The 23,023-nt window shown below is 35.7% G+C and overlaps 1 protein-coding gene across 1 annotated transcript in view; it reads right to left on the reverse strand.

The window, feature by feature from the left end:
* The window catches only part of LOC150083350 (tubulin-specific chaperone A-like), a 76,982-nt gene that overhangs the window by 38,978 nt on the left and 14,981 nt on the right, over positions 1–23,023 (reverse strand). Inside the window, exon 2 of the mRNA XM_090377204.1 lies at positions 3,178–3,283. Coding sequence (XP_090233330.1) covers positions 3,178–3,283 — 106 coding nt within the window. The remainder of the gene's footprint in view (positions 1–3,177; positions 3,284–23,023) is intronic.

A 23,023-nucleotide genomic window follows, 5' to 3' on the forward strand; every position in this document is an offset into this window, starting at 1 on the left:
ATTTTTTAAGAGTTTATTCAACACATGTAAACAGTATACACCAGTTGAGTGGTTTCAACATTTAGATAATGTAATGCAATGACAATGGAAAAAGTATCTCACACTTTTTCCATTGTCATTGTTAATTTGTTTTAAACTTATTTCAAACTATTTAAAACAAATTAAATCACATGGTCACATTTTTAACTTTTATATCAAAAATATAAACACAGGAATCTCATGTTTTTAAAAGCAAATATATTTCAAAATATTATACCTAACATTCATTATAGGATAAAAATGGATCCGGTATATAGAATATAAATAAATATAAATATAATTATTTAACAGTCAAGTGGCAAATATTACTTATTGGTTTGTTTCTGGTGACATGTGAACATAGATCAACACTGTTGAGTTAACATTTACTATAAATCTAAATCTAAACATGATCTGAAATTAATATGTTACAACTACCCTCAAAACACTGGCCTCCGTAGCCGAGTGGTCAGTAGTGGGAGTGCAATAGCACACGCTCTTTGAGTGGGCCAGGGTTCAAGCCCCTGACTGCTAAATACGGTCGATCTGCCAACCCACACTGGATCATCATGGCAGATTATGGTCCATTTCCCTCAGCATGAATTGTTGAGGAGGCTTTCATCCTGCAGTGGGTTGATAATGGCTGTAGTTTACCTTTTACCCTCAAAACCAAATGATTGTTCATTTCAAGCTCACATGTCAGACATATCTATAAACTCTTAATTGTGATTTTGGTTAAGTTGCATAAAATACCATATTTTCTCACTCTGCATTTTTTCCCCCCTAAAAAAAAAAAAGTGCACAGCTTATTTGTTAATTTAATCCACAGCTTCAGATTTCTCCTCCAGTCACAGTCAGACAATAAAAACGCTGTTTTTACTAACATGTTTTATTTACTGCAGAATTTTTATTTTTCTACCTGGTCATAATTTGTGAAAGAAGTAGTTTATTTATTACTGATATTTATTAAATATGCAACCTGGAATGTTCTGCTGTATAAAAGGTTAAATTCGCTGTTTCAGAAGTGAACTTGTTGCTTAGCAATGCATGCAGTTCATTCATATATATCAGTACAAAATTCTTCAGTCTCTTAATGTTTTATAGGATTCTTAATTTTTTTTATGTTTTAAGATTAGTTTTTAAAGTATTAAGAGTATGGATTTACTATGTATTTATTTGGTCTCAAATCATTTAAACTGTTTTTAAAATACAGACGTATTGTATTCTCTCTCAAAGATTGGGACAATGATTCAATGTATTTTTAGGGTCTGGTTTGGGGTCCACGGGTCCCCGATTCTGGGGTGCATTGTATCGTTGATCTTGTCTACGAGGGAACAGAATACATGTAATCTATTTCTATAATTATTTAACTATGGAGAGTATCAGCACTGAAGTGTTTAAAAGACATCATAGAGGTAAATCTTCCATTTCTAAACTAATTTACTTATAACATAGAATGTATTGAGCCATTGCTGCTCTGTTAACTATTAATTAAATATATATATATATCAGTAGAAATGAAAGGTAATGGAGCATGTTTGTCACCTTCCCTTACCATAACAGAAATCACCTAGCCACTTCATGCAGCTCACGGTTCTTTGAGTTTGTTGCCCTTTGCTAGTGAATATAATTTACAAGATGTGTATAAGTTTTCTCACTCTGCATTTTTTTTTTTTTTTTTTAGGGAGGGGGAAAGGTGCACAGCTTATTTGTTAATTTAATCCAAGGCATAATTTCATATAGGTTTAGGTAATTGATTACATAATATTGGTGTAGATACACCATAGTTTACCCACAAATTTGAACTACGTATGTAGTGTAAAAGCATCATTTTAATTGTCTCACATTGTAGCTGCCTTTACACTACATACGTAGTTCAAATTTATGGGTAAACTATGGTGTACCTACAGCAATATTATATAGTTAATATACTTAGATAGTATATGAGTAAATATAGTACTAAATGCATGCAGTTACAATCCCTCATGATCAGTGAAAATCTGAAAGTTATTCAAGAGACAGAAAAAATCTGAAATTATGATGTTGGCACAAAAATAAATTCTGATTTTTTTTTTTTTCCTTCTCTTTCATATCTTAAAAATGGGGTACACAGCTTATTCAAGGGCAAAGTGTATTTGCAAATAGAGTATATGGTAATTATAGAATCAAATTCTGTGGCCATACATGCATTAATGTTTATTCATTTGAAATGTGGCTATCTACATGTCAGCAACAAATCACAATAGTGTACTCTCTAAATATTATATTATTTTGTTTTAAAATTAATCCCCACACTCTGTTTACCCCTGATCTATAATAACTACAATTAGAAAGACCAAACAAATATTAACAAGATTACATTTCAAACCTACCCAGAATAGTATTATTAATAACAATGTTTACGTAGCTCTTTAATAATGGGCTAATAAATATGCAAAATAGTATCATGCAATAAAAAATCTTAAGTCAACAAGGCTGAGTGCTGAATTCGCATATTAATAATCCGTAATTCAGTGTAGGGGAATCACTGTCTTAAAATATCTATTTAAACATGAATGGAATCACTAAAATCTAATAAAATAACAATGCAGTGCCACTACTATGTATTATAATATCTGAAATATAATACTTTGTTATTGATTCTGTTTAAATGTGTAACATAATGATTTGAACACTGTGGGATTATTAACACGTTAGTTAGTATTTTATTTTTCTAAAAGACTGTCTTTCTGTACAATTAATAAAATGCCTATATATTATAATCTGAGATGGAGAATATAAAAGGTCTGTTGTAATAAGGTCACTTCCCTACATGAAGAAACTAATTTTGAAAAAAAAAAAAAAAAAAAAAATTAACAAAAATACTAAAACTTTATTACAACAGTCCAATACCCGTATTCAATATGACCTCTCAAAACTATATTAAACAAAACATCCAATTTAAAAAAACACGTGAAAAATACAAAACCAGGATACTTGATTTAATAAATTCAACGTGCACTGCATAATACTTCATTATTATAATGAACACTGAATTTATCCTATCAGATAACCTTTTTCTATCATGTCTATACAATAATTACATCAAAGAACCAAAATAAACATTTTTTTTAGCACATACCATAACTAAAATGTTGCTATAAAACACTTGTAAATTACCTGTTTCCTAATATCATATTCATCTTTATCATCATCTTTCATCTTCTTTATTCTTTCTCTTTGCTTCTCTGCTTCCTTTTCATATACAATTTTCTCTTTGGACAACCTAGACATGTACAAAAAAAAAAAAAAAAAAAAAAACACAAGTTGATAATAAGAGGCAGTAATTATTTTTATAATATAACTGACAAAATGACCAATAAAATATTTGTATTTATCAGAATGCCTTATTATTATTATTATTAGCCATATGGTGCAAGGAAGCCTGAGGCTTATGCTGCACCAGGAAAAAAAAAAGAAAAAAAAAAAAAAAAAAAAATTCTGAATTATCCAGAGAGAGAGAGAGAGAGAGAAGTAGAAGGGAATCACCAAGAAAGAGAAGAATGATGATATACAGCTCAGGATCCTGGGTGTGCCAAGCCCATACTCACTAGATGTGAGCCCCCAGGGGGTTATTGTGCATACAATAAACCTTGTAAAGCACCCATATATCAAACACTAAATATTATTACTAAAAATTACAGAAAACTGGTAGTGAATATAAGAAGTCAATTCAAGGGACATAGAGAAATATCAAATTAGATTTTTTTAATTTTATAAAAATGCAGTAACAGGGACTAAGAGGTAATCTAACTTTACCTAATTAAGGTAAAGCTAAAAAGGTTGAATTCAATTACTTATTTCTAATTTCAATACTTGGCAATATACATATATATAAATTTTTGATAAAATGAGCCTAAATCAGTGAACAGCAAATACCAGGTGCCAGGTCACAGGCACCCAGTATCTGCAGTATTGTTCTAAAACATTTTGAAATTCACACCCTGCTGATACCAAGTTAGATGATGATTAGCTATAGATCATTATGAATGCTCAACTAGCAGCTGAAGTTTATTGTTGCACAAAAGTGTTATTGTTTAAAGGAGCTGTCAAGCATGACAGGAATAACAGTCCTACAACCAATGAGATTTGGCTTTCATTATGATGGTGTAAAAAAAAAAAAAAAATAAATAAAACAATTAACAGAAGAGGTATGGAATTCTGATCCCTGTTATGCAGCACATTTGAAAAATGATATTAAAATTTTTGCCTGTTGCGTAAAATGCATATTTTTCAATTAATCAAAATTTATAAAAGTGATAAAGAAGTAGCTGGGTACAGTATTATTTCAAATTCAAAATGGAGTGGTGCTGACAGCTAAGAGGTTTATATGAATGCATGATTTGCAAATATTAGCATTAGCAAGGGCACATGATGCAAGAAAGCAAGCTTATATAGCATCAGCCAAAAAAAAAAAAGAAAAACAACAACACACAGACCCTTCTCATTTCACCCATCTACTCGCTCCAAATGTTTCTCCAGTTCTGCCTTGAATCTGTTTAAGCTATCAACTTCCACGACAGATGGAAGTTTGTTCCAGCAATCAACCACCTGCTGGCTAAAGGCAAACTCCCACACATCTATCCTACAATTGTCTTTCCTCAGTTTGAATTTATGCCCTCTCAGGCGATTATTCTGAGCAAGAGGAAAAATCCCATCAGTATTGAAGGGGATTTATATACCTCATTCAGATCACCTCGCAGGTGCCTAGTCTCCAGACACTGAAATTTGCAAAATTTAAGCCTTTATTCGTAAGAGCAACCCTTTGTTCCATTCACTAATCTTGTTGCCTTTTTCTGTACTCGTTCCAGCAGCTCTACATCCTTCTTGAAATGAGGCCTCCAGACCTGTATACAGTACTCTAGGTGTGGCCTGACCATTGCCTTATACAAGGGAATAATCACCTCCTTATCCTTGCTGGAAAAATTCCTGTATATCATTGACAATACTCCATGAGCTACTCTTGCAGTGTCTGCACTGCTCAGAAAACTTCATATCTGCCTGCACAATTACCCCCAGGTTTTTTTCACTCTCTACCACTGTCAGTATAGTACCACACAGTTGATACGTTCCTCTGGGGTTACTGCTTCCCATATGCAATACTTTACATTTGTCAATATACTTTACATATGTAAGCTATCAGCAGCACTCTTGTGGATTGTTGCTGCACAAATGCTTTAAAAGTTAAAATATCTATTAGTGATGATAATGTGAGTTTTTAGTATGTCACCAGCATACAGTTCAGGCTTTTAATTTGCACTACTGATTGCCTCAGATATGAAGTATAGCCATCAACATATCAGATAAGTGGGCTTGATTTTATTTGATTTTTATGGCACGAGGCAACTAAGGTCATGATGCACCACGTCCACAGATAAGTGGGCAATGTTATTAATACATTTCATGTGGCAAGTATTCATTCAAGTGAAGTTTTTGGAGGGTCTATTTGAGAAAAATCAAAAAAATAAATGCACTTACATTAATTTTCAATATATTTTTAATATTTAATATTTATCTTTATTTATATTTATGTATTTAATATTTATTTATTTGATTGTTGATTTTTGTTGATACAAAGTCCATAACTGCTGTTCAAAAAGAAATTAAAATTTTTCTTAATTATTTACCTAAATGTACATCCAAATTCTGATGGTTCTTTTTCTCATTTTATGCAATGCACTTATCTCAGTGTTGTTACTATCCTCTGAAAAATTGTGAAAACCCATTCTCTGACGTCCTTCAAAACTGCTTTTTCCACTATTTGATCACTGCTCGTGAATGGGTCAAATTTCATTGAGGGGGAAAAATAGCAGTTGTATAAATTGCATGCAACCATGGAAAACTTACCAGAGCAGCCTATAGTTTGATATAACTCAAAATGTATCACAGTCTGATTGGAATGTAATTATCACAGCAATCAGACTGAAAATTGTTGCCAAAACTGAGAGATAAAAAACACAGTAAGCCTGTATACAGGATATCCCTTTAGGCCACTGGTTACAATTTCCTGTGTGATAACATAGCAGATTTCAATAATGAAATATAGGAAAAAAATTTTCTAGTACAATTGTTTTCTTTTCTCTCCTCATCCTCCCCTAACTATGACCACTTCTTAAATTTTGATTGCAACCAAGTTTTACATGTAATACCTAGATCTGAAATGAATTTTTTGATCCATGGTCTGAATATTTATTTATTTTATTGCCTTATATAACCTAACCTAAACTTATTTATGTGTAGGTTAACTTTATAAGTAATTACGTAAATAAAATTTTACTTATTACTTGAATAAGTAATAAGTAAAATTTTTTAATTATATACTCCTTTTTCAAATCATTAATCTAAATAATACTCTCCTCTTCAATTCATGTTTTGTCAATGACTTCTGCAGCAGAGTATTGAACCTTCTTTTCTTCACTGTATACTTTTCAGAGATGAATCACAACTCACAAGATATGCCATTGTTAATTTTCACAATTACCAATGGGCACATGAAAATACTCACATTATCAATCAATTTCAGCATCGGCAGGATTTTACCAGAATTTTCACTTGTTTACCTGTTAACTATCTGATTAGTAAATTTTTCCTGTCACCTTCTTGGAGGAGGAATGACTTGCATTGCTGGAAGAAATTCCATTCGAAACACTCTGTCAAATGTGATTCACGCATCATGGGTTCCAGCATATTTTAACCTTATTGCTTGTTAAGTATCCAGGTCACTGGATTAGGAGAAGTGGACGAACAGCATGGCCTGCACACACTCTCCTGATTTAAATCCACTGGCTTTCTTATTTTGGAGACACTTCAAGGCTGTTTTTTAAATTATCCTAGTTCATTCTGCAAAAGTTTTCTAAGAATGGATCACAGGTGGTTGTCAAATAATTCTGAACAGTCCAGAATTTTTCAAAAACTTTCAACAATCTATGAGAAAATGCTATGAAGCATATATACTGCTGCTCATGGAGCCATTTCAAATATTGCTCTGTTCCACAGGTGACCTTTTTTGTTTCACTCAGGGGGGGGGGTATTAGGCTATAACTCGGAAGTGTTTTTGGGCCTATGTCCCTATGAACTCTTCATCCTTATGCCTAGTAGTACTAGTTCCCAAAGTTTAACAAGACCTTCCAAATATACCTTGTATATATTGTAGTATTATTGCATATTTACTTTCCTTTTTGGGAAACCACTGATGCTATGCAAAAAATTAGGTTATATTTGGGATCAGTACACTCAAATTCATAAGGAAGCACCAAGAAGTGCAGATAAACAGAAATTTTTTGAAAAACTGTTAAACAGTATTATCTTGAACAGGTGAATTTGAGCATGAAATGATATGAACTGAATGAACAACTGAAAACACAATTTATGTTTTATCTACCAAACTGCTTAAAGCACTCATTAAAAAAGATTTCTTACAGATATGTCCCACATATTATATGAGTGCCAAATCAGAAGACCAAACTTTTCTCACCAGAAAAATTATTTGATTGTTCTGTGGTTGTCATTAATATATGGCCCCATACAAATTGCCTGAATCTCTGGCAATTTTAAATTATGTGCAAAAAATTAACATATAATATCATCATTCTTCTCTTTCTTAGTGATTCCCTTTTGACTCTTTCTCTCTCTCTCTCTCTCTCTCTCTCAGGGTAACTCGGGTATATATTTTTTGGTTGGTGCAGCATAAGCCTCAGGCTTCCTTGCACCATATAGCTAATAATAATAATATTTTCTTCAGACAGATATTCACTGTAGCTGTGTTAACTCCTTAATGAGAGTCACTGATCAGAAGTACTAAATGCCTACCAAAATTAAAATTACTGATTGCAATGCAAAGCAACGGGTTATTCATATTCTTTTGTCCACTGGTTACCACATTACTTCAGGACTTTTTTTTTTTTTTGTATGAATGCTTTTTTTTTTTTTTGAAAAATCATTTTTTAGATGCATTTGTGTGTGTACACAGTGATCACTGAATTATGACTACCCCATTTTCACATAAAATGGCAGAACAGCTCCATACACTAGAGCAGTGGTAATTTGCAATGGTTCATGCAAGTTAAAGTGATAAAGCAACAGTTATGGGACATAGTAAGGATATCATGGAGTTTCAGAAGTGCATGACTGTGGGAGCTCATGCGTCGAGTGCTTCCATATTGGAAGCATGTCTTGTCGGTTGTTCACAGCCCACTGTGGTTAAGGTGTATAAAGAATCGCATCAGACAGGTCAAACCACCTGCTACCAATAGAACTGTACAGGATTACACAAATTGGAAGTTCATGCTGAGAGAAGGTTCAGCATGTTTTATGGGCTCAACAGCAGGTCACTACATTTGACATCACAATATCAGTATTAGCAGTGGCAAATGATGCAAGAAAGCAAGCTTATACAGCATCAGCAAAAAAATCCCATTTCATCTATCCATTCCCTTCAATAGTTTGCTAGTCAGACAGGTCAAACCACCTGCTACCAATAGAACTGTACAGGATTACACAAATTGGAAGTTCATGCTGAGAGAAGGTTCAGCATGTTTTATGGGCTCAACAGCAGGTCACTACATTTGACATCACAATATCAGTATTAGCAGTGGCAAATGATGCAAGAAAGCAAGCTTATACAGCATCAGCAAAAAAATCCCATTTCATCTATCCATTCCCTTCAATAGTTTGCTAGTTTCTCCCTGAATTTATTTAAGCTATCTACTTCCATAATAAATCAGCACTGAGCTTGCTCAATCCATTCAAAGCCTTAAATACCCCAATCACATCATCATTCAGGTGCCTAGTATTCAGACACTGTAATTTGCAGAACAGAAGCCTTTTTTGGTGAGCATCCTTTTGTTCCCCCTTACTAATCTCGTTGCCCCTTTATGTACCTGTTCCAGGACTCTACGTCCTTCCTAATACGATGCCTTCGGACCTGTATGTAGAACTCGAGGTGTGCCCTGACCTTTGCCTTATACAATGAAATAATCACTTCCTTATTCCCGCATATCAAAAATTCCTGCTTATCATTGACAAAATATCATGAGCTGTCCTGGCAGCCTGTCTGCACTGCTCAGAGAACTTCATACCAGAGCGCACAGTTACCCCAAGGTTGTTTTCATTTTCCACTACCCTGAGTGTAGTACCACACATTTGTTACATTACTCTGGAGTTACTGCTACCCATATACAGCACTTTACATTTGTCAATATTAAAACATCAATCGCAATTTTTCAGCCCATCTGCCTAACTTTTCTAGATCCTGTTGTACCAATAAGATCTAGAAAACATTAACATTAACCAACCTGCCAACCTTTGTATTAGCTGCAAACTTGGTTATTATGCATGATATGCCTTCATCAATATCATTAATATAGAAGACAAGACCCTGCAGACTCCACTAATAACATTAGTCCACAAAGAGCAGTGTCCATTGAAAACCACTCTGTCTTGTACCACCCAACCATACCTTTGTCCATAGCAGTAACTCACCCTTAATTACATAACACTTTGATTTGTGCAGCAGTCTTTTGTGCAACAGTATCAAAGGCTTTCTTGAAATCAAAGTGTATGATATCAAAATTAATTTTTCATTCAGTTCCTTTGTTACTGCATCATAATACCCTATCAAATTGGTTTTTTTTGATTTTTTGATTTGATTTAGATTTTATTGGCGAATTAGCATCTAAGGCTATAATGCGCCAAAACAAGGTAATATATAAAAATTTATTCTCTCAGTGACCTAAGTAGTTAGGCCACCGTGTCCAGATATATAATAAAAGACATAACAATAATGTAAAAATTTTAAATACGAGTAAAAACCTTTATTGATTTAAAAAAACTAAAAACAGCAGACACATTGTCATTGTCAGATAAAATCTGACTGAGTGTATACGGCTCAGTCAGATGGTTAAAAGCGGTAAGACGGATATTGCTAAAATCTGGACAGTCAATTAAAAGGTGTCTAATCGATAAAATAGTGCCACAGGACACACACATAGGAGGGTCATCAGCCCTCACATATCAAATTGGCAAAACAAGATTTCCCCCTCAGAAACTTATGATGTGTCCAAAGTATAACTGCACTCCTGTCTAGATGGTCCTGCATTACTTCTTAAACTAGTGACTTCATTATTTTCACTGGAACGTAAGTTAAGCTAATAGGTCTCTAATTGCTGGTGTCACCAACTGATCCCCTTTATGAATTGAGAATACAATTGCACATCTCCAGTCTACAGGGACTTCCCCTAAATCCAAAGATGCTCTTATAATTATGGCTAATGGTTTGCTTACCTTCTTTAATATAACTGGGTAGATCCCATCCACCAAAGGTGCTTTTCTTATGTTTAACTTTAACAATTTCTCTTCAGTTATTGCAAAATTATTTAGCTCTCTTTAAAGTTTTAAAAACTTCCTGCACATCCAATCCCCTAAAGAATTCCATAAGTGTGAATGTAGATGCAAAATACTTATTCAGTATGTCAGCAACCTGAGGATCATCAACAATTGAACCATCGATACAAAGTGGACCAATGTGATTCATTTCCTTCCTTCTAGAGTCTACATAACTAAAGTTTTTGCTGTTTTTCTTTGCATCCTTTTGTCAAAGATTTCTTGTAATCTGCCTAAGCTTGCCTAACCTCCTTTGTGAGTTGATTACACATTAGTTTAACATGCTTCTCTCTAACCGCATGCCTCTCTAACATGCTTCTGTGGAAAACAGTCATCTAATAAATCCACAAAAGTCTTGCTAGTGTGTGAGTGACCAACCACAAGTTCCCATCAATATCTGGAAACGGTAAAATTGCCAATTGTAAAACATTTTACTGGCCCATTCGCTTCTTCATTGTACTCATTAAACCTATAATTCACTCCTATTCTCATTTTTGCTTTCCCTGTGCTTACGTCACAACTCAGCATTGCACTGGCCACCCATGTCAAATAGATGCACTACCTTAGATTTTATGTGCTTCTTAACTAAAAGCATAACCCCTCCTATTCTGTCTTTAATTTCTATACACATTATACTCCTCATATTCAAATTCTGCATCACTTATATCCAAGTTACCCCACATCCCAATAATGTATGCATTTGATGACTTGAGCAGCACTTCAAATTCATTTCTTATGCTCTGTTTTCCAAGTTTTCTGGCCCACCCATCACATTCTTGCACTCTTTCTATTTAAGTGAATCCCTTTCATGTAAGAGTAATCTCTCCTGTTGGCAAGCACAAACCATGCTGAGAAAAATTCTACCACATGAGCCTTGCAGTCTCACCTGGGCCAAACTCACTGACAAGGCTCTCATCGTATACTACCTCCTATCATGTCTGCACAGAATTTGAGGCACTTTCAAATTTAACTCTAACTTGCAACTTTTTTTTCAACATTGCCCTGTTAAGTAATTCCGCAGATCTGCTCTTAATTCGTTGGTATTTCAATATTCAATATAATTTAGAATACTACAATAAACTAATATTCTTAAATGCAATAATAACACTAGTCTAATTCACCAGTTATGCAGCAATAATATGTACTATGCCAGGGGTGGGCAACCTTTTTTGAATAAAAGGCCATATTCATTTTCGGAAATAGTGGAAAGGCCGCACCGATCCTTCGAACCACTACTTACGAAGTAAATTATACTTAATTATCAGTGTTAAATTTTATTACATATAACTATAGAAAAGGCAAATAAATTTCAATAAAACATACATATTTACAATATTCTCATCATAATACATCCACCTACATTTTATATGAACACAAAATTTAAAAAAATATAATTATAAAGATAATAAATTATTTTCTAAATTGTTATTCAAATGAAAATTTATAGCAATTATTTCACATTCTCTCTGTGAGAGAATGTTAAACCCATACAAATACAAGAATAATTAGAAAAAACTGTACTATTGTAAAAAATAATTTAATATGAGTTAACTAATGAGTTGAAGATTTGATGCTTTGGTGGTTGAGTTGTTTATCAAAAAAGATGTCTCGGCTGAAACCACTTCGATTGCACATTTTTAATGAGCTAAACTCATCAGAATGAGTTGGTTTCAGCCGAAGCATCTTTTTTGATAATTAACTAATGAGATTTTTGGGTTTGTTTTTTATTAGATAACAACTGGATATTAGGCTCCATCTTAGTTGTATGCAACTTGAGTTGGTCTTCTAAATGAATATCAGATATCTGAGTCCTTAAATGACTTTTAATTTGTGTAAGGTATGAAAAAGTTTATTCGCAGCAATACGTAGTCGCAAAGCAAGACAGCAGTTGACGAGCATGTTGATGTAAACGTGGGTATTCAACTGCATTTTTCCATATTTCAATAGGATATTTTTTTGTATCAAAAAAAGTCTATCATATTATCTTCTCCTAATTCAATTAATTCCACCTGTAGTTCCGTTTCGAGCCCGTCACCACCAAATATGGAGGATGCGGAAAGGTCAGGGAATAACCACCGCATATCCCGGAGCAATATGGCCTTAGTTACTAATGCTCCTAAAAACCAAAAAAAAAAACTGTAGTTCCGTGGGTGTTGTCAGAATATCAACTAAATGTGGCTCATATGCCAATTTCATTTCTAAAGTATGTTCTTTGAAATCAGAAAATCTATCATTGTATTCTTCAATTAGCATGTCCAATACGGTTTTCTGCTCCTTTAACATATTTTTTAAATGAGGGAAATTGTTCCCCATATATTTCTGATTTAGAGAAAGGAGTTTTGTAAAAAATAGTTTTTTTTTGAAATACCTGAATTTTTTTGCCACATGTCATGTCTTGTTTTTCCCTGCAAATAAACATTTAATTCATTTTGCTTTTCCATAATATCACACAAAAATGCAGCATTTCTACAAAATTCTTCATCTAATAAATCACATTCTTGTTGTTGTTCCTTATAAATTTTTTAAATTTGTTCTCGCAAAGCCAAAACTTTTACTAAAATTTGTTCTTTTGATAACCAGCGCACTTTACAATAATATGGCAAGTTGACATTATATGTCTCATCATCCAATATAAGCATGCTTCGAAATTGGCGATGTCTTAAAGCATTTACTCGAATAAAGTTAACAATTGCAATAATTTTATCCAAAGTATTGCTCAATGTGGAGGATTTAGAACAAAGGTTTTGTTGGTGTAATATACAGTGGAATGAAATTAACTTTTCTAAATTGGGCTTTTCTTTTTTTAACAATGAAACGAATCCTTCTCGCTTTCCTCTCATAGAAGGTGCACCTGTCCATGCATACACTCACCAGGTTACCAAGGTTTAGTCCTCTCTCAAGACACATTTCTTTAAAGTTGTTAAAAATATCAATTCCACGAGTCCTTCCAGTGAGCGTACCCAAAGCCAGTAGTTCCTCATAACAATGAAAATCTTCAGTTATAGCACGAATAAAATATATTTGAGCAGAGTCATTTCTATCAGTGGTTTCATCTAATGCTATTGAAAAATATACATCTTTAGAGTGAATTATTACCTGAAGTTGTTCTCCTACATTCTGAGCTAATTCATGTTATCTATTAGTTATAGTTTTTCTTGAGAGAGGTAACTGTTTGTATTTGTCAACTTTTTCCGGATCTAAACATCCTACTACTTCAACAATACATTCTTTTATCATTTCGATGTCACTAAATGGTTTGCCTATTTTTCCAAGTACATGCGCTATTTTGTATGTAACATCGGTTGCAGAAGTTCCTTGCTTAATAAAAGCACCAAAAGCCTTTTCGTGGTGCTGTTTTTCTTTCTTCATTTTTTGAAGTGCAGATTTACGAGCTTCTCCTTCTAATTTTACATATTTATGGTCCTTGTGAGATAGATAATGTTGATTTGCATTGTATTTTTTTAATGTTGTTAGTGCTGCATTACATATCAAACAAACCATTTTGTCTTTCACAGAAATAAGAAAATACTGCATCCCAATTTTTTTTAAATGTTCTGTTTTCTTCATTCAACTTCCTTTTAACTTTTTTGGACATGATGGGCAATCTAAAAATTAATCAATTGGGAAATCAAACATAAGAAATTACAGGATTACAAAATTCAAGACAAGGATACATATGGTTGTCAAAACATTCACAGTTACAAATATGCACATAAAAGCAACAGATAAAAAATCACAATGTCACAATTTAAATTTTAAAATAAAAAACTATTTTGGTCAAATTATTAACTCTGTTAAAATATTTTTTTTATTTTAACAAACTTAACAGAGGATTAGAATTTTTCTTTTATTAAATAGCTTTCGTTTTTTTTATCATTTGTGGTATATAAAAATGATTTTTAAATAAATAGAAAAAGTTAAACATGATATATTTTACTTTTTAGATCAAAAAATTTGTATTTTTCTTTTTTAATTATCTGAATAATGTTTCTATATTGTGAAAAAAAAAATATAAAGCTTTTTATTATTAAAACGTTTTGAATATTTAATTTTAAAAAATATTAGTTTAAAAGTAGTAGGATTATTTTATGATTTTATTTCATCTTTGTGTGAAAAAGGCTGCACATAAGATCTTAGAAGGCTGCATGCGGCCTTAAGGCTGTGGGTTGCCCAGCCCTGTACTATGCTATCAAGTTTAAGCTATACTGTTGCATTTGTCAAGTTATGAGTTAATTATAATAGATAATAAAATTGTCCAACTCTAATCTATGTGATTCGCACTTTCAAACAATTAAATTATTTACCACAACTGAAACACCAGATTTGGCCTACCATGCACTACAATATAAGTTATGACATACGATATTTGTGACAAATTACTGATACAAAGGTTCTACATATAGTAAGTTGGAATGTAGAAAATCTAGTATAGCTAAATTTAAAAATACAGTAACAAATATGATTAGGACTATAAAGCTATGTATCGAATACGATTTAATATTAATTAGGTTCAATAAAACAGCAAAATTTTTCAATAAACTTATCCGTTTTCAGGAATGCAAGAACATTATCCAAAATGATGATGTGCACATAAAGAATACCAAAGAGACACCCTTTTCTCACTGCTAATCAGCTTTGATGGCAAATGCTGAGGTTTTCTAGATTTTCTACACACTGTTAGGTATTGGAGGATTAGAAACAGGTGCGGCCTCCGTAGCCGAGTGGGCAGGAGCGGGAGTGCAGTAGCACACGCTCTTTGAGTAGACCGGTGTTCAAGCCCCTGACTGCTGAATACGGTCGATCTGCCAACCTGCACTGGACCAGCGTGGCAGATTATGGTCCATTTCCCTCAGCATGAATTGTTGAGGAGGCTTCCATCCTGCAGTGGGTTGATAATGGCTGCACTTTACTTTTTTACTTTACTTTATGTTGGTCAGATAAGTTCAAATATCTGGTGCAACATGCCAACAGATGCCTTCGTGTGTGGCACAAGCAACACTGAGTCCATGGACCCATTATGCATGGTGCCCGCTATGCAGGCAGGCAACAGTGGCTATTAATATGGGGCATATTTTGCTGGTAAGAACTGGGACCCCTAATGTGTATGGATCAACGTTTCACTGGTGAAGTATACTGGCAGCTCTTAGGAGGCCATGTACACCCTGACATATTGCATTTTTTTCTGGACAAAAGCAGGATCTTCCAAGATGATAATGTGCCGTGTCATTGGGCCTGCATTGTGTATGAGTGGTTCGAGGAACACAGTGAAGATATCATCCATCTTGGTTGACCTCCAATGCCTGATCTCAATCCAATTGAACACCTTTGGGATGTTCTGGAATGGGAAGTGAGGTGTATGGACATGAAACCATTATCTGTTTTGACACTGCAGAAAGCCTTGCAGGTCCCTATGGACATCTTCAGACATTTAGTAGAGTCAATGTCTAGGTGAATGGCAGCTGTTTCTGTGCAAATGGCAGCCTAACACAGTATTAGGTAGGCAGTCATAATTTCAGAGATCACTGTGTGTGTGTGTGTGTGTGTGTGTGTGTGTGTGTGTGTGTGTGTGTGTGTGTGTGTGTACGAGGGGTTTCCAGAAAAGTAAGGTAATATTTTTTCTCTCAATGATGTGTAATAATACTAAGTTGAAATTACACACCAAGAATAAATAAGTGAACATGCACTTCTCCACAAAGTTTCCAGTTTTATTGATGCACTTGTCGCAATGATGGATCAGTTTATCAATACCAGTATTGAAGAAGCCCGTGCTCACATGCAGTAACCAACATCACACTGCCTGACAAACTTCCTCATCTGTGGTGAAATGCTTTCCTGAAAAGTGTTTTTTCAGAGGGTTGAACAAATGGAAGTCTGAAGGCACTAAGTCTGGGCTGTAGGGGAATGTGACAGAGTTTCCCAATGATTATGGCACAACCACTCATGAGTGATGTGGGCAGTGTGTGTGGAGTTGAATTGTCATGCAACAAAATCATGCCGCTTGTCAGGAGTCCTGGTCATTTGCGTCGAATGTTGCCTTTCAGTTTTTCCAATGTTGCACAATAAAGCTGTGCATTAGTTGTTCCTCCCTTCGGCAAGAAATCCACCAACAGAACGCCTTGGCGATCCCAGAACACAGTGGCCATGACTTTTCGGACACTGGGAACAGTTTTGAATTTTTTGTACACAGGAGATTGTGGATGTTTCCAGGTCATGAAGTCTTATTTGCTCTCAGGGGTAAAGTGATGGACCTACGTTTTGTCTGCTGTGACTATGCGAGTGAGAAAATCCTCTCCTCCGTCACTGTATTGCAACAGGTTCTCCAGACTATGACAGTCAGTCTGTAACAGCCAAATCCTCTGCATGCACCTTCATGATGGTGGGACTGTAACCCTGGATATAAATCCCCATGTGCAAGTCCTGAAATACATCTAGTATACTGGATGTGACCAGCTAGGTGTGGACGAACATAAGCAGGGGTTGAGATGTGAGGTCCACACTACACACAAGAATGCCACCCCTCTGTGTTACCAGACAACACTAGATAGTAGATGACTCTCATTAATTGGTGCAATACAACCACTTTGCTTATTGGAGGCTTGAAGTAGGTAGAAGCTGTGTTTAGTCTCCAGAGCAAAGCTCTGGCAACCACTCCCATCTTTTCCTTCATGCTGTATGATTGATGTCTTTTGAGGTTATGATGAAGATCCTGGTGAGATCCAATATTCCTTACATTTCCAGGAAACAGCTCTAAAACGATGTTCCAATAGGGCTAATGGAAATGTGGTACCACCCACAAATAGGGGATGATGAATCATGCTTCTTATCAAAAGATTCTGAAAATGTATTTATAATTGAAGATTTAAGTGAAGGTGAAACACATTTCACCATCATAAAGTAAAAACCCACACAATTCCAGTTATTGGGATTATCGCAAATGCAATACGATTGACTTTACTACCCTTTTATAATTAGATGCACTAACAGAATAGCCCAATAAACCGGAAAGTGCAAATTGTTTTTATTGTTTTATAGTCATGACCTCCAGAAATGTTCTTTAGAAATATATCAACAAAGCCGTTTAAAATTGATTCTTAAAATAGAACATATGATAACAATGAAAGGGTAGCGCTCCATTATAAAAATGACCTTTTAGAGAGATAAATAGCTTAGTAATATAGCAAAAATTTCAACTTTTTTAAGGTCTTGGAATGAAATACCAAAAAAACAATGTGTTATTGGGTTCACATTGCAATGTTTTTGCAATGCCTCAGTTTATTCCTATGGGATACAAAATACATTTCCACGATTCTTTTAAGTTTGCACCAGCTGGGAAAAAACTTATGTAAAGTCGAATATTAGGTAAGTCGGAGAGTGCCTGTAAATTCCACATCAGCACACTGTGATCACTGTGACATAGTGGTTCCTTTATCTGTAAATTCTTAATGCATGAATAATCACTATTGATAATCAGATCAAGAGTATATTACTCCTTGTTGCCCCCCAAACATGTTGCTGTAGAAAACAATCTTCCAATAAATCCATAAAAGTCTTGCTAGCATGCAAGTGACCAACCCACAAGTTCCAGTCAATATCTGGACAGTTAAAAATTCCCCATTACAAGACATTCTGATTTACTGGCCCACTTTATTTCTCTGCACAATTGCACATTATATTCATCAGATTCATTACGCCTATAACACACACCTACTCCCGTTTACCCTTTCCCAGTGTCACACCAAACAGACTCAACATTGCACTGTCCACCCATATAAACTGGATACACTTCCTTAGATTTGTGTTTCTTAACTAACAGCATAACCCCTTCTCCCTTCTACCCTGTCTATCCTTTCTGTACACATTGTACTCCACAAATTCCAATTCTGCACTGCTTATATCTGTGTGACACCATGTCTCTGATATACCAACAATATCTGCCTTTGATGCCTTGATCGGCACTTCAAATTCATCAAATTTATTTACTATACAGTGGGGGATCTCGTACGCAAACACCCCATATGACAAACTTTTCATACCACGAACCCGGGTTTTAACCTCTTACCCCTTACTATTTTTCCCTATTTTCATGTAAAAAAAAAATACCAATTTTTCAAATAACGATTTTTATTGCTTTTATGCCATGTAATACAGTGCTTGATTATGAAACAAATTGAAGTACTTATTCTTCAGTCATTATCCATAATTAATTCTTCATTAATTATCCATAATTAATTCTTGAAAATGAAACAGACAACCTTGTGCAGCACAGTGCTCAGGAAAGAATACCAGGCGACAACGATATGCAAGGTATCAGCAGGTGTCATTTGACGCTTGTCTCAGATTAAAATATTCCAAGAAACGTGCCCATGGTGAATGGCCACAAGAGCCATATTGTAATGAATGCACTACTTTACCACACGCCGACAGCTTCACTGCTTCTGACGGCTTCACTCGGGTAAGTATTGAAAGAACACAAATCTGTACACGACCACAAGATATTTCGGGATAATAATTTATGACATTAAAATGCTAACCCGAGTTAACTCGGGATAATCAGGGAGGTGGTTAACACAAATACAACACGCATTCTGTTTTATTCACCACGTCTTTCTTTTGTTTCAGGAAAGTTCCAAATTTGTTTTTTGAAAGTTTCTTTTGAAAAGAGTCTAAAAACGATTTTGAAAAGATTTAAAAAATGGGTCCTAAGAAAAGTGTCAGTGTAAGTCAGCCCAAGAAAACACTCAAGAAAATCACTATTGAAACCAAGAAAGACATCATTGCCAAGCATGAAAAAGGAGTAGGGTAGTTGATCTGGCAATTGAATATGGAGTCAACAAATCCACCATTGGAACCATCTTGAAGAACGAGGAGACCATCAAGAATGTTGAGGTTGCAAAGGGAGTAACAGGATACTCCCTTTGCAACCTCAACTTCCCAGATACCCTAAGAAACCCCATCATTGAAGAAATGGAGAACTTGCTGCTACTGTGGATCCACCAAAGGCAAATGGCAGGAGATACCATCAGCAAAGAAATCATCTGTCTGAAAGCCAAGCACATCTATGCTGACCTGAAAGAAAAAAACTCCAGGGCCAAGCTCTGAAGAATCTGAATTTAAGGCAAGCAGGGAATGGTTTGAGAAGTTGAAGGGGAGGACTGGCATTCACAGTGTCATAAGGCATGGGGAGGCAGCAAGTGCTTATAAAGAAGCCGCTGATAAATTTGCCAAGAAATTTCAGAAGCTCATGAAAGATGAAGGATATCTACCAAAACAGGTCTTCAACTGTGATGAAACTGGGGTTTTCTGGAAAAAAATGCCCAGTAAAACCTACATCACAAAGGAAGAACAAGCTCTGTCAGGCCACAAGCTTATGAAGGACAAGCTGTTGTTGTTTGTTTGTTTGTTTGTTATCTGGTTTTTAGGAGCATTAGCAACTAAGGCCATATTGCTCTGGGGGGATATGTGGTGGTCATTCTCTGACCTTTCCGCATCCTCCGTATTTGGTGGGCACGGGTTCAAACCCCGGTCTAATCAAGAAGCGTGTGCTACGCACTGCTGCTCCTGCCCACCTGGCTACAGAGGCGCCATAGGACAGGCTGACCCTCCTCTTTGCTGCCAATGCTAGTGGACACCTGAAGATCAAGCCTCTCTTTGGTGTATCATTCTGAAACACCAAGAGCATCAAGCACACAATTGTCAAAGGTAAACTTGGAGTCTACTGAAAATCTAACCCAAAAGCTTGGGTTACTAAGCTTCTTTTCAAGGACAGGGTGCTTGAAGTCTGTGCACCTACAGTTAAGAAATACCTGGAGGAAAATAACTTGCCACTGAAGGCTGTCCTCACCATGGATAATGGCGCCTGGCCACCCACTTGATTTAGAAGGTGCCCTGGAATTGGAGTTCAGCTTCCTGAAGGTTGTTTTCTTACCTCCCAACACTACACCTCTAATTCAGCCAATGGACCAGAATGTCATATCAAACTTCAAGAAGCACTATACCAAAGCACTTTTCACCAGGTGCTTTGAAGTTTGCCATGCTTCCAGCTTCATGACATTGAGGAAATTTGGGAAGGAAGAATTTAACATTGTGCACGCCATTAGACTCATAGAAAAAGCTTGACGTGAAGTGTCAGTTAGGAACCCGAACTCTGCCTGGAGAAACTTGCGGCCAGCTTGTGTTCAAGGAGAAGACCCTGATAATGGAGCCCAAGTCATGAAGGACATTGTGGCAGCAGCTAAGGACCTCGACTTGGAAGATGTGGAGGAGTTAATAGAGGAGCATGAAGTGCAGCTGACCACGGAAGAACTGCATAAACATCACGTTGGGGAAACGGAAAAAAAAATGTTTCCTCAGAGGAGGAGAAAGAGGAAAACATCACCAAAGGTCCAGTGCCTTCAGCTACAATCAAGGAGATTCTTTAGGACTGGAAGAAGCTTCACAACAGGGTGTTGGAGTGGCACTCCAACACAGCTGAAGTGAACAGATTGGGGGGACCTCTACAATGACATAGTGCTTCACTACTTCAGGAGCCTCCTTAAAAAGAGAGAAAAGCAATCAACACTGGATAGATTTTTCAATGTTAAAAAGCAGAAACAGGCAGAAGAACTTGAAGAACCTGTAAACATGAAGAATAAATAGTGTATATAAATGGTGGCCCTTTTTTTTTGTGGAGGGTCTGGTACCAATTAATTTATTTCCCATAGTATCCTATGGGAAATTGCGTTTCGTACCATGAACCGGTTCGTGGAGTGAATTAAGTTCGTGGTACGAGGCCCCACTGTACTTCTAGCATTGGAGTACATGCACCTGTTCTTCCTCTTAGTTACCCTAACACATCCAATGTATTTACTTGTTCCACTATGACTCCCAGCAGTCCTGGAAATCTCCATTACTTTGCTTTCCAGGCCGTTGCTCATTCTAATAGAAGCAGTGCAAGATTCACTTTTGCCTCTGCCTGTGGTCACTGTTAACATTTTAATCTGTGTATCCCCCAAGCTAGCAGTTTTCTGACCCACCTAAAACTGCCTCGATAGCATTAGCAAATATTCTTGCACTCTTTCTATTTAAGTGTATCCCATCCCTGTAGAAGCAGTCTCTCCTGTTAGCAAACACAGACCCATTGAAAAAAATTCTACCCCTTGAGCCTTGCACAATCTCTCCAGGGTCAAATTGATTGACAAGGCTCTCATCATATACTCCCTCCTATCGTGCCTGGGCTGAATTGCAGAGACTTGCAAATTTAATCCAGACTCTAATTTTTTTCAGCATTGACCTGTACTTATTATTAGCCATATGGTGCAAGAAAGCTTGAGGCTTCATCATCATCATCAGCCATTTTCAATCCACTGCAGGATGAAGGCCTCTCCAGAAACTTTCCAGTTGCTTCTGTTTTGAGCACTGGCCATCCATTTACTACCCACAAACTCATGAATTTCATCTATCCATCTCCGCCTTTGTCTTCCAGGTTTTCTTCTAGCTCCTCTTGGATACCATTCTGTTATTTTCTTAGTCCATCTGCATCATGTCTTCGAGTTATGTGTCCTGCCCAAGACCATTTTAGTTCTTTAGTTTTGATAAGAATGTCCTTTACTTGAGTTTGCTGCCTAATCCATGTGTTTCTCTTCTTATCTAACAGTCTGATTCCCAATATAATTCGTTCCATTCTTCGCTGTGCAGTTCTCAGCTTCTCTTCCATTCTTTTGGTGAGTGCCCAAGTTTCACTTCCATAAGTCATGGTGGGGAGTATACATTGGTTCATTATTTTACGTTTCAGACAAACTGGGATATTGCTCTTCAGTATGTGACTATATTTCTTGAATGATATCCATCCAAAGTTTATTCTTCTCTTGACTTCCAGCCATTTATCATTATTACAGCTAATAACTTGTCCCAGATAAGTATATGACTCCACCTTTTCAATTACTGCTCCTTCAATCATTGCCCTTTCTGTGGCATACTTGTTCATCAATACTTTTGTTTTAGCCATATTCATCTTTAGCCCAAAATCCTTACTAACTGTGCATAACTGATTAAGATTTTCCTCTAATTCTTTGGGATCGTGGCTTATGACCACATTGTCATCTGCAAATCGTTTAGGTACTCTCCGTTCACATTGACTCCTTTCTGCAACCAGTCTAATCTTCTGAAAGCTTCCTCAAGGGCAGCAGTAAACAGCTTCGGAGATATTGTGTCTCCTTGTCGAACTCCTTTCTCGATTTTAAATTTCCTACTGTCTTTGTCTGGTCTAATAAAGGAGGTAGCACTCTCATATATTTTCTTCAAAATCATAATATATGGGGTATCTATGCCTTGTCTTTGCAGTGCCCGAAACATTGCCTTATACTGTATGGAGTCAAATGCCTTTGAATAATCCACAAATGCCAGGCATAATGGTGTTTTATATTCATTTGCTTTCTCCATTAGCTGTGATATTACGTGAAGGTGATCCATAGTTGAGAATCCTGTCCTAAAGCCAGCTTGCTCTTTCGGTTGATTCTCATCAAGTATTCTTTCTAATCTGTTAGTAATGACCCTTGTGAACAACTTGTAGATGTGGTATAACAAGCTAATTGGTCTATAATTTCCAATT

Source organism: Mastigoproctus giganteus, chromosome 7, assembly GCF_048544385.1.
Source record: "Mastigoproctus giganteus isolate SK-2022 chromosome 7, ASM4854438v1, whole genome shotgun sequence".
Taxonomy (NCBI): Eukaryota; Metazoa; Arthropoda; class Arachnida; order Uropygi; family Thelyphonidae; genus Mastigoproctus; species Mastigoproctus giganteus.